The sequence below is a fragment of the Mycteria americana genome, chromosome 21, assembly GCF_035582795.1.
Source record: "Mycteria americana isolate JAX WOST 10 ecotype Jacksonville Zoo and Gardens chromosome 21, USCA_MyAme_1.0, whole genome shotgun sequence".
Lineage (NCBI taxonomy): Eukaryota > Metazoa > Chordata > Aves > Ciconiiformes > Ciconiidae > Mycteria > Mycteria americana.
Genome location: NC_134385.1, coordinates 5,429,670 through 5,442,563, shown reverse-complemented (window position 1 = coordinate 5,442,563; position 12,894 = coordinate 5,429,670). Strand labels below are relative to the sequence as shown.

General features: G+C 46.7%; 1 protein-coding gene across 19 annotated transcripts in view; it reads right to left on the bottom strand.

Moving 5' to 3' along the window:
- The window catches only part of EPB41 (erythrocyte membrane protein band 4.1), a 96,964-nt gene that overhangs the window by 35,546 nt on the left and 48,524 nt on the right, over window positions 1-12,894 (bottom strand). For all 19 annotated transcript variants that reach the window (XM_075522337.1, XM_075522339.1, XM_075522322.1 and 16 more), the window contains 8 exons: window positions 12,609-12,839; window positions 10,046-10,150; window positions 6,931-6,973; window positions 4,836-4,911; window positions 4,110-4,328; window positions 1,805-1,892; window positions 1,069-1,221; window positions 79-176 (listed from right to left, as the gene is read on the bottom strand). In XM_075522337.1, coding sequence (XP_075378452.1) covers window positions 79-176; window positions 1,069-1,221; window positions 1,805-1,892; window positions 4,110-4,328; window positions 4,836-4,911; window positions 6,931-6,973; window positions 10,046-10,150; window positions 12,609-12,662 — 836 coding nt within the window. In that variant the 5' untranslated portion in view covers window positions 12,663-12,839. The remainder of the gene's footprint in view (window positions 1-78; window positions 177-1,068; window positions 1,222-1,804; window positions 1,893-4,109; window positions 4,329-4,835; window positions 4,912-6,930; window positions 6,974-10,045; window positions 10,151-12,608; window positions 12,840-12,894) is intronic.

The following is a 12,894-nucleotide window of genomic DNA, read 5'->3' as shown; positions in this document are numbered from 1 at the left end:
ACTGAAGGAGTGCTCATTGTCAGCAGCTGATCTGAAGCATTAGTTATTCAAGGCGAGCCTACCGTTTAGAAAACCCACCTGAAAAACGTGTGATGTTCAACACATACTTTCCACAGCTTCTTCGCTGCCCGGTAACTTGGTAGCTTGAACCCAATTGTACTTTCATACTGTTCTTGCTGCGGAAAATACAAGTTATTTAGGTATAGCAAGAAATAAATGTGGCAGGAGTCCAGTTCCCAGCCCATTGACCTGTTCTGCTGCGGCACAAACTGCTGGTCTAGCCCAAGAGCAGCTGAACTCACTCCATGATGTGCAGGAGGAGCTCAGGTCTGAGAAAAGACAGGGCTTGCCCACAGGGCATCTCTCAGGACGCACGGGGATTTGCAGAGGAGCGTGCCGTGGGTTTGGCAGCCATTCAGACTGATTCACCGCCCCATCACGCTGCCCAGCTGCAGGACGGGGTCGAACACGGACCTCCTGCAAGGCTGGGTCATGGCAGCCGAAGCAGGGGGAAGGGAGAGGGGAGTGAAGAGGCAGACCCCCATGACAGCCTCTCTCCCCACCGTGTTTCCAGCAGCCAGGCTGCCCCGGGCACCTCCCTGCTCACGAGAGGCAGCGTCAGGGCAGCCAAGCCCTGCCCGCAGCAATCTGAGTGAAAAGGTACGCCTCTGTTTTTTTTTTTTTTTTTTTTTTTTATTTTAAAGTGAGACAAAGAGCCTTTGTCTTGCCCTGTTTCCAAAAAAGGAGTTAGTCCTCTCCCAATCTCAACTGTGAACTTCCCACGGCTTTCCTCTGGACGCTGGGAATACCACGCAGGGCCAGGAGGTGGTGCTGGATGACACGTTGTCGAAACCCTCACCCGCTGTTTGACAGCTTCAGCGAGTCAGCGGGCTCTACCTGGAGAGCCGAACTTAATACAAGCCAAGATCAGAAACCCAAGAGAGCGTAAAATGCTCATTCAGAGAAAAGCTTCCTCCCTCCCCCCACCTTGTTTTAGTGAAGCATACACGTTGGTGATAATCAGAAAGCAATTAAAGAAGACACGAGCACAACAAAGTCAGAACGTACCTCCCCTGGCCGAATCTTAATAAAGAAGCTGCTGCGTTTGTAGGAAATCTTCAGGACTTTGGGCCAAGGGAAGCGGTTGATTCTCAGTTTATCTTTGTAAACAAGAAGGCCACTGGAACAGACTCCTAGAGTGATATCCACTCCTTCCAAGTCCTGGGAAAGCAGATGAGGATTTAAGCAGTGTCAGAGTTACAAACTTCAGGTCAATGTCTGTCCTCCAAATTACCCCTCTGGTCTTCCCCCGAGGCTCTCCTGCATTCACCTCCCCACCACCCAGACCTCAGCTTCTAGCTCCCTGCGCAGCCAGGGCCAGGCTTGCTTTTCCTTCACCTTTCTCCTTACAACCTCCTCCCTTCTGCAGATCTCTCCTGCGATGCTCTTTGCTCAAAGGGCTGGTCTAGAATCCATCCTGCATTTCTCTGAGCAGAGCAGCTCACCTTGCAGGGTCAGAGCCTTATTCTAAGTTCCTCAGAGCAAGGACCTGTCTACATCAGTAGCTTTGTAAAGCTTCCTGTAATCTATAAATAATAAGCGATTGGGAAGAATCACTTCTCTTACAACACTTGCAACAGTGCTTAAGGCATTTCTGTTGTGCGTCTGTCTTTCTGTACCAGTAGCCAGCTTACTTCCTCTACCTTTCCAAAGGAGCCTCCTGAAATAGGTAAACTTGCTCCTGCAAGGGAAGGATAATCAAATTACAAAATCCACAGGCAGGTGCACACACGCTGATTCTCACCTTGGCTTGGTGAAGGTCGACTCCATACATAGACAGCTTTTTTGCATTCTCAAGAAATTCCAGGTCTGCTTGGGCTGGAGTCATGGATCTGAGGAAAGAGAGAAAGGGCTTGGTATTGCCGTAACTGTTGCTTTCAGGAGGGGACAGATCAGACTTCACAAAACCAGTTACTCGGTAGATTTTCTTTTGCTTTCAACGCAAATTTGTGCCCAGATGAAGAATTATTAAATTGCTCTGAATACACAAATTTGTGCTTTGAGACATCCTCATGAAACAGATGCACCTTATTTCTGTGGAGCAGTACGGACCCCAGACAAGAAAGCAAGTTATCCAGCGAGGAAGTGCGGTACGGGGTCCAAACCTTGATTCAGTGGAAGAAACGCCAATGCAGCTGAAGGCAGAGGGTGACAGGTACTGTCCTCCCGGACCTCCTGCCTCCGGACCCCCCCAAACCCAGCTATTGTTCTCCAAACCAAACGCGAGGCCAGCTGAGACCGCTCGGCAGCGATTCCAACCGGGGCAGACGAGATGAATGAGACGTTTTCTGGGAACAGATGGTACCCTGTCTGCAGGAGGGGCAACACAACTTCGCTTAACAGAAACATCCTGATAATGGAGGCTATTATCAACGTTATTGAAGTGCCCTTGTTAATAAGTTTCTGGTGTACGAGGTACATCCAACAGCTCTGCTGGGAGAGCGTTCGGCTGTACGCATTTCGTTTTGTTCCCTGCTTTGATGTCTCTCTCACCGAGCGCTCGCATACTTCTCGTGTGCGATGTAAATAGAGGTTTTAGCGGTGGGAGACAGGGCAGACAAAGACGACTGTAAGGACAATCCTCTAGGAAAGACCCAGGAGCAGTCGCCATCTCCGACACGTGCCTTGCGCTTTGCAAATAAAGTAGCCAGAGACGGAGCACGGTTTGGCAGAGTTTTCCCCCTGGAAACCCTCTGACAGTTTAATGTTCACAGAACACGGACCAGAAATTAAATGGGTGCATATTGCTTCCTCCCGGCTGCACGCACAAGCAGATTAAATATAACTACGTCCTATACCTTGAAGTATCCTTCTAATGAAGCCATGAATAATTCAGCAACGTGATCTGCCACTTCTAGCACTGCGAGCGGCCTTTGACTTCAAGTCATGAAGCTTGTCAGTGGCCCCGTACTTATTTTCCCTCATTTCCTCTCCTCTCAGTGCAAATGGAGGGGAATCAATTTAAAGTATTGATCTGCGGGGTTGAGCGAGGTGTTAATTGTAGCTTTGGTCACAGCCGGGGACACACGTCCACCCTTCCTACTGCACTCAGGTTATTAGTTCCCATCTGCCTGCGAGAAGGTCTCGTCTTCGCTCTGTTCTCATCATTAGTGCATCAGCCAGCAGCTTTCCACAGGTCAAGGGGCTGCCGGCTGGAGGCCTCGGTATGGCGGAGTGGTTTTATGGGCTTTATTTCCCCCCCCCCCTTAAAATCCAAATGTATCTCTGGGAGGGTGCAGAAGCTGCCGGCTGGCCGCTCTCGCACAGCTCCGCACAGCTTCTGCAATCCACGTGCTCGAGAGCATCTATGAAAATAAGCTCCAAAGATGAGGAAGAGGCTCGGTTGCTGTAACCCTTCAATCTGGTACCAGAGGGACTTCCCAGGAGTCCTTCAACCCTACCTGAACCAGACACATCTGCCCAGGTCATAGCCGCGCTGGGAAACACGAGGTGGACAGCCTAACTGCAGGTTTACACCGCCTGCATGATCCGGAATACTTCCACATTACAAAGTGTCACTCATTAAACGCGGCAGCAGAAAACCCCAAACACGCTCTAGGCTACAGCGTATACACAGAGACAGGATCTGCTCCAACCAGATTGCAATCCAACAATTACATCAATCCCTCCCAAAGCAAATATAAAAAAAAAAAAAAAAAGACAAAGAGCAAAGTTAAAACAAGCAAACTTTGTATTGCATTTTCACATGAAATAAAACCCACTTTCATGGCTATGCTGTTGAAAAAGAGCACTTGTTAATAAACAATTGCCAGACTTTGCATCTGCTTTCTAGAAACAGTTTCTCCTTCACACAGGAAAAAAGAATTCCAGCTTCCAGACAGATTTTGTTATAACTTTAAAATATTAGATCTTTTTAAAATAGTTGGTTTTCCCAGTAGCTGAAAATTCACACCTTAATGTTAAAGCTTCTGTTGCCAACATAAAAATTGGTGCAGCAGGAAGCCAAAAGCATACAACAGAGGTGGGGAAGAGACCAGAAAGCTCCATTATTTCCCTTATTTCAGGCTGCTCCAGCCACTGCACCCTACCTGTATGTTTTATGAAGCTCCGCAACCTTCTCTTCCAGCTCTTTTGTCTGGTTCGGGGCCAATTTAAATTCACTGATGTAATCTGGGCCGTGTAAATCAGGATCATAGTCTCCCAACTCGGACTGGACCGTGTACGAACCCAGCAGAGCCAAAGTCGCAAAGGAGCAGGGCAGCCGCCCCGTAATGATGTCTTGTCTAAGCTGAAGACACAAGTAATACCTGCGGGAGAGCAAAATGCTATTTACGGAGAACACAGATAAACTTAAGAAACTGGAGGAGCAAACAGAATCTCTTTTTTTATGCCACCGATGAATGCAGCATGATGCTTGTTTCTAATTTCTACCTGTATTTTTACTTATGGAGTAACAGTCCCACGGTAAACAGTGTGGAGGACAGGAGGACTTAAGGTCACCTCCACTCTGCAAAGGGAGTAGAGGACACATGATCAGAAAAATCTTGTTTTTAAATAAAAATGTACTTTTCTATACAAACAGACACATGCCAGGATTATAAATGATGCTGCTTTACACATGCGGACTTCAGTGAAGAGAGGGAGCATCTCACACCTCCACTAAAAAGAAACAAAAAACCCCTCCAAACCGTTCAGACATCTGCTCTCCTTGCTGAAGGATGGAATAACGCCCAAATATTAAAAATTTCTATTCAATATTCACTGCTTTGCCGAGCGAGCTCCCTGGCTGGTAACAAGATTCCCAGGTAATTCACCTGGTTATGTCCTCTGTCAGCTGCGCGGGATCCGGTGGATAAAACTTGACGTTGAAGGTAAAATCCCAGGGGCCTCCTGCAATTGCAAAGAAGAGGTTGAGAAAAATAAAGACACCACAACAGCTTCACGATAGTCAGTCGTTACCAAAAAGCTGGGGATATCCAGTCTGATCTTCAAAATAAGGCCAGCGGATCATAATGCTGATTTTAATACCGCTCGCTTGCACGGCTAGCTGCTGCTTAGCAGACGGTATAAGATACAATTTCATTTACAAGAGCTAAGATACAAGCAGGAGAAAACAAAGCAGGACAGGCAAATACATGTGAATAAACCGCAACGTGTGGAAAAAATTGAATTCATTGCTAAGAGGCTAAATTACTCACATATTTTTTCACTGATTAAAAAAAAAAAAAAAAAGATTCATGGAGAGAGGTCAGGCATGTGCTAGAAGTTAATGAATTAGTATTGTTTTATCACTCGACCCAATCTTCCAATTTCTCGTAAGGAGCAGATGTGCTAATTCACTCAGCAGCCTAATGCACTGCGGTCGGGTGGTCGGACCACAGTTTAAACTCAGCACAATACGAGCATCAGTCTCTGGAAGAAACAGCAAGCACCAAGACGGGAAGAGCTTTCCAAGTCCAGACCTAAATGCTTTAATACACCTTGTTGCAAACCTTGTACAGCACCGTTACAGGCATTAGCTGGAGTGAGAATCCACATCGTCACCCCTAGAATTGGCTTGATACGTGGTATGGACAGTCTAGGTGACACAGCTGAAGGGGTTACTCGCTCTTTTTCTTGAAAATAATCACATTTAGCCACAGAAAATAGTCCTGATGACCCATTAAGCACTCAAAGTAACTTTCATAGTTACAACTCCCCCCTGCTGTGCCCCTTAACACCAGTTCAAAATAATATTTATTTCAGAAAGAGAAGATACCCCTGCGCTTAACTTGCTCAGAGATTTATCGCAATCTCAAACAGGGAGGAGGGGGGACATAGCATTCATGGATTTACTTCTTATGCAACGCCATAACTGGGATTAAACACAAGGCATGTTGTTTTCATTATACCCAGTTCAAAACAAGTTATTCCAAGAAGACATTTTAGGTAGCAGAGGTTTCCTACGTATTGCAAGGAGGATGCAGAGACTGACTCCCTATGTACAACAACATATATTGGTGTACACATATCCATATGTACACTCAACATATATTCAAGTAAACTCAAATAATTTGCCATTTAACCCATCTCAGGGGACCAGATTCCATAGCAGGTTGCTCATTATACTTACGAGCTGAATTTTACCTGCACGGCAGGAGCAGCTCACGCCCTTCGCACGCATCCTGCTATCGATTCAAAGAGAGCTGAGAAGAGCGGGAGCTGTTCCTACTCCACAGCCCCGCGGCATTTCCCCCCTAATCCGTACTTAATGACACACTTTGTTCTGCGCCCCCCACCACAAGCATACGTAAAACAGTATTTTACTTTCGAAAAAACAGTATTTTGCTTTCGAAGCAGTCAGACTTGCTCCTGAGAGAAAACAAAAGCCTCTCAAATTTATTTGACACTGCCCTCATCTTGAACTAATTCAGCGCTAGCAGACCTTAAATACAGTTTTGGAGAGCATCTGGCATTTGCCCTCATACTACTCGAGCCATTTATCATCCCGCTACCCCTATTTGGACCCCGAAACAGCCTCAGAGTCCATAAAACCTTGCTACAGCATGCAATTTTGCTCGGGCTCTCCCAATCTCCCTTCAGATTTACAGGGTTCCCACTGACACCTATTTTCCCATCCTCCAACAGGGAGCAGATCTCCCACTTCAGCATCGCATGGTAGTAAGGATAGCGTGGGTTTGCACAGGGCAAACACACCCCAAGTTATGTTTTCCCAAGGAAACGACGTTTTTTCCTAAATCTACAGTATCACTAAGTACTTAAGAAGACGACAAGGGATGCACAGGCTGCTTGAACTTGTGCTGATCCTCACTCGAGCTCTCACCCATCCTTGGGCCCCCCAAAGCCACGCTTATTTAGGGATGCGGGGAGAAACCACACACCCCCACATGATAAATTTGATCTACTTACCGTGAACCTGTTTTTTTATTTCTTTGGCAGGATCCAGCCACGTCTGTAAGAGGATAAAAACATTCACAGTTTAACAGACGTTCCAGAAACACCACAGAAAACTGCAATTTGCTAAAAATATGGCAAAAAGACAATATTTGACATGAACGCAGCCATGGAAACTGGGGAGACGGGGCATTTTTCACAACTTTTACTCCAGTCCATGGTCTCAGTGGGTGCCTTTCCAGGTGGGTGCCAACCCTTCACCTACCAGGTACTTGTAGGGGAGGCACGAGGAACAGGAGAAAAAAAAAAAAAGCAGCATATTAGGGCTGCAAGCGCATAGCAGCAGGTACGGTCGCAGCCACATCCAGCTACAAGGGGCAACTGTGCAACACGTTTTTTTCCCTCCAGCACCTTTAAAAATAGGCAAATAGGATATTTGCATTCATTTTGGGCACCCTGTCTCTATACTTACCCTATTCAAAGATAGCCAAGACTTTCTATTATTAGCTATGGTTTTTAATGACCTAATCACTGAAATACGAGTGAAAACATCCAATCACTGGGGAAGACTGGAATATTTTACAGGAGCGTGACATAAACTTTGTTTCTTTTAAGTATGACTCAAGTTTCTAGTAATTATCTCCGCTACAAATTTAGAAATATATCCTTTCCCCGTCTCTGTAATTTGGGGGTTTGTGGGATGGTGCAGCAACTTAAGCCTCAAAAAACAACTCCTGCTTTTGCCAGCACCGTCTGAGCAACTCCCAGCACGTCAAGACGGAGCCTTTCCCTTCGCAGAGGTCAGGGTCTGCCCCGCTGAAGGCGTCGACACAGTGCTAACAGCCCTCCTGGAGAGGCTACATTAAACCACCTTCTTCATTTTCACGAGCCCTGAGCAGGATTTGGATGTCCAGGTCTCCCGAGGTGAAGGAATTAACTCATTGAATCCCCCAGGCTAATCTGTCTTGACCAGAAGGACACGTAACTTCATGGCAGGGAGACAGCGATACTTACATGTAATCTTATCTTTATATATGCTTGCCCCTCTAACCTATAAAACTAGGGATACAAAATCCATTTGAAAGGGAGGCATGCCACTTGCTGTCTTTTTAGGGCCCCCGTTTTAAGCAGAGCACCTCTACGCCCACGCTGGTGCCACGACTGCTCGTTACTGCAGTGACAGCGGCTGTGTTTCGGGCAGCCGAGCCCGGGGTGCAGTCACGCATCCCCGGCACTCACCCTGCCTGATCCAGCAGACAACGACGGGTACAGCAACTAACGGCACTTTTATCCAGACCGTGTCATGAATCAGTGGGAAACAATCCTCCCTTTCAGAGCAGCATCAAGCTCCTTCGCTGCTGACCAGCTGCTCTATCCACTGTCACCATCTCCTATTCCCGCTGTCACCCTCTCCTATTCCCGTGGGGGAAAATCCCCGTCCCCAGAAACATTTATTCCCTAAATACCAAGGTGGAAAATCCCACATACAACCCTTCCCTGTCCCGGAATACACACGTGCATCTCTGCCGGCTCCGCACAGCTGCGGGTGAAGCTCATCTGTTGGTTTCCTATTAAGACCATTCCTACCTGTGAATCAGTAACTCAGTGTCGGGTCTTGTTTGAAGTTACAGCAAGAGAGAGATGGAGCTTCAGGTTTCGAAGTTCGGCGAAACGTAACCAGAAAGATTCCCAAAGAAACCCAAAAATGGTGCTTTCCTCCATCAGAGCAAACCAGACTTCCAGTGAGCAGCTCGCTCTGCACTGCAGCTAAACTCATGCACAGCAGCTTCACCTTCCTCAGCTCCCAGCTCTAGGACACGAATCTGGCGAAACTGCCTGTTTTCAGTCCCTACGGCTAAAAAGCTGCACAGCCCCTTAGCCCTTGTCAGCTGGGGGGGAAGGAGGCCTGTGCTTTTGCCTGAGGAAGAATCGACACCAGCAAGCCTGGACGTGAGAAGAGCAAGTCCTGGGGGTCTGGGACCCACAGCACAAGTGAGAGAAGTTGAGCTGCTCCAGTTAAATTATTTTTGCTCTTAATTGGATCTAAAAAGTACACTGTCCCTCCCTCTGCAAGCACAACAAACTCCTCGAGTAAAAAATCCAGGCTATATACACGGAAGCAAATTTCACATACAAGAAAATAGCAAGACACCAGAGACAGTAAAACAAACCCAAGACAGAGCTCTGCCTGCCTCAAATAGCGATGGGGTGTTATTTTGCCTGTATATTAAAAATTCATGCTTGCAATTATTAAGTATTTAATGACAAATGTCTGTCAGCCATAGTAACCTGGCCCATAAGCGACTGCTGTAGGTGAAGCACGGGAATAGTCAGAACGTGGACCAACGTAACTGGTCTAAAGGACATAAAAGTGGGCCCTTGATTTCAATTTAGGACACTGTTGGCTAGCTTCATGAAACAGAGCTTGAGTAATTGCCTGAGTTAAAGCGTAACCAAGGGTTTAAAAGATAAGACACTGCTTGAGTCTAACCAAACAAAGACCTTAAACTGAAACCCTATGAGTAAGAGTTTCGGTATGAAGAGTCACGCACATTTTTTCGCAGGGCAAAGCCTCGACTCAAAACTGCTCTGGATGGCTCTGACCAAACCTTACAAAAAATGACAGCAGTGGCAGGGCAGCCGGCCCTTCCTCCTGCTGACTGCTCAGCCTTACGCCTTTGGTGAGCACAGGCTCCAGGACTGCGACGTTCCCCTGCACTGTGTCGACATTCAGGCTCATCTTCTACAGCCTAAGAGTAGTTAACCTATTCTTAAAATCACAATAAAAAAAACTTGCTGCTTTTCTACAGTGAGAAAAGCCTTACCTTCCCCTAACTTCTTGAGCTATAGCTTTACAAATTAATGGGACCATTTTGCAGTAAATTAATATAATGAATTTTCTGCAGGTGAAGATACAATTTCACGTAGCTTTTTTACTAAAATCCACACTCCTGTAGTCATTTATTCACAATTTCTGCCTCTGTGATGACCCTCTTAGTCCTTTTTTGGGGAGGACACCAAAAGGAGTTTTAAGAAGAGCTTATGCACCACCTCCTCCCCAGGGGAGAGGGTCCTTCAAAAGAGCTGAACCCAGCCGGGTGCAGAACACCACGCACCAGCAGCTGCTTACCCTGGAGGTCGGCGTGTCCCATATGGCCAAACCAAAGTAGTCTTCTTCCAGGAGATTGAGGTGGTCGCAGACTTTTTTAAGTACATCCTGCCCCTTGGCGTGTTTCTGCAAATAAACAAAAGAAATGCTGTAGGATGGGCTGGTTTTTGCCTGCCCTCGTTCACGGGAGAGGGAAGAAAGAGAACGGAATCAAACCATGCTGTACGCTATCAAGAAGGGAAAAAAAAGTCCTGAGTAGCTCAAAATCAGATCTCCTGGCCGTTCCTGAGTAAGCACCCCTTATAGCAAAGAGCATTAGGCATAAAATTCAAACCGGAGAGGCAATGGGAACTGCAGTGGGTCTCTCTGCTACCACCAGCTCCATGCCTGAAGCCCTCCGAAAGCTGAACTTCTCAACACAGCTCAATAAACACCAAGGATTTGTATGGATTTTCCCTCCCAAAGTACATCCACTGCACTGATATCGCCCAGCTCCAGGCTGTCAGACAATCAGGCACTGATCAAAAGGTGATCAACGCGGGGTATGAAATCGCTGCCACAACCCACTGCTGTAGTCCCCCGTTTTGGGGGCAACCTCAGCCACAAAAGAAACAGCGTCTGAGAACCAAAGACCATCCTTTCCGTGGCCTTTTCATCGACCCGATCTGCTGATGAAACCCAGCTTCTCCAGTTTTGCCTTATGCAACGAAAGCTGCTTAGCACACAACTTCTTGCATTCAGAAACATGTTTTGAGCATTCCTATCTCCTCTTTTTTTTTTCCCAAATCCTGCAGAAGTGAACTAGCCCTAGGAACAGATACCCTCTTAGTCCAAAAGCACGAAGGAAAACATCCCTGAGGCACAAAACTATGCTAAGCAGAAGCAGCTAATTCTATTGGAGACTTCGCTAAAAAGAAAGTGCAGTTCCAGCGATGCAAAATAAGCTTTACTAACGCATCGCTTGTGCCCGCATCTCTCCTTTTAGTCATATTTGCACAGCAATTGATCCAAGACCATAGCCTTGTTTTCTTCCAGTCCTTCAGCTGTAAGGTCCTTAGTGCATACGTTGTGACTCTATAGGTAACATAGTGCATGTGTTAGCCTGGATATTTCTCAAGGAATTGGCACTTAAAATCATATAGGAATTGAAAACCTTCCATGGCTGTCAATTGGAAAGGATGCCTGAAAGCACTTATTCTTCTTGGATAAAGGCATTTGTGCCGGTCTTTGCCTACACCTTTGCAATTCCTTCCCAATTAAGTCTTAATAAATTCTCAAAATGCTAGAGCAGGATTATATTGGCGTTAAAGCCAAGGGTACTTGTCAAGTCAAGAGGGTCTCACCGACAGGGCAGCCCCTCCTAATCCTCTCCGCAGTGCCCATCACCGCTCTCTGGACCTACAGGAAGAGACTTCTAAGATCCTGCTCACGTCAGGACCAACCACACCACCACCAGCTCTCCCACCAACAGTGTCCGTGCAGCCCGCTGGCATCTGAAGGCATTGCTGCAGCAAACTCATGCACAAAGCCACAGCAAGCTGACACTGCCGGAGATGCTGCCACCAACATTTCGGGGAACAGTTTCTTTTCGGGGGCTGCACATAAAATCCCTGGCAAAGGCTGGCTGCAGGTGGGGAAGGCGATCGGGGCGGTGATGCTGCGAGCTGATCCCGGGCAGTAACAGCAGCGAGGCCGTTACACAAACGGCCGGCGCTGACCTACTTGCCCAGGATCAGCCAAGGTAACTGCTTTCACAAGGAGCCCTGTGCCCAGATACCCTCTCCTGGCCCATTTAGCCAGCGGGACTGGGGAAAAACAAGCTGATGGAAGTATGCTCGAATGGTAAGTACCGGATTATTAATATTCTGGACAAGTGCTTCAATACTGAAATGGGGATTTCTGTGAGCTTTTTATTGCCCTGACAGCAAGACGGCCCTGTGAGAGAATGCACAAAATAAAGCAGAAGAAAAGCTCTCAGATGAAGGGGTTTGCAGTGCTGTAAGTCAACATAATAATTTTAAATTGTTTACTGCAAATATATTCAACTGCAGGCTAAACACAGCATGTTTTTCTTTACATGCAAGCTCCAGGAGTTATGTTCGCCAGTAACCTGATAGGCAAATGTACCTCGGGTGAACAGAAAAGCACAAATCAACTTGACAACCCATTTTATTCAAAGGAAAGGGGCAGAAGATATTTAGACAATTCCAACCTAACACAAAAACCTAAACTCTAGTCTGGGATACAAATGAGAGAGAAGATGAACAGCAACTAAGAGAACTTTCTTTTTTTTTTTAAGCCTCCCCCCACCTTTACAAAGCAAGGCACCCTGGAAATTGTAGAACAATTGAAAAGGAAAAAAAAAAGATTCCTAGGCACCCAGAGACCTTATAGGCACCTTATTTACAACACACTAAATAAGTTGTTATAGCTTACAGCAAGATTGTTCTGCAGTAAAGCCTGTCACGTAATTCACTGACAGCAAATTAGGCCCCTATTAAATAGTGTTTGCAGTGATTTTTCAAGGGGAGGAGAAGGGAAAGGGAAAAGAGGAGAAGCATAAACCAACCCCAAAAGTACTTACATCCACGGTACACTCAAAAATGGTGTCATCCAGCAAGACAACTTTGCAGTACATGTTTCTGTGTCTCTTTACTGTTTTCTGGGCAGCTTTCAAATCCTTGTCTGCTTTGGTCTCCGGAGTCTCTTGTTTCGGCTCTGGCTTGGCACACTCTTCCTTCGCTTCCCCTCCTTCCTCGCCCCCGAGGTCTCTGCTGTCCGGCTCCTGGTCGTCCCTCCTCTCCTCCTGCGCAGGCTGAAACCCCCGTAACACCCAAGTTGAAGTTTAGATGCGTCAAGTAAAAAAACCA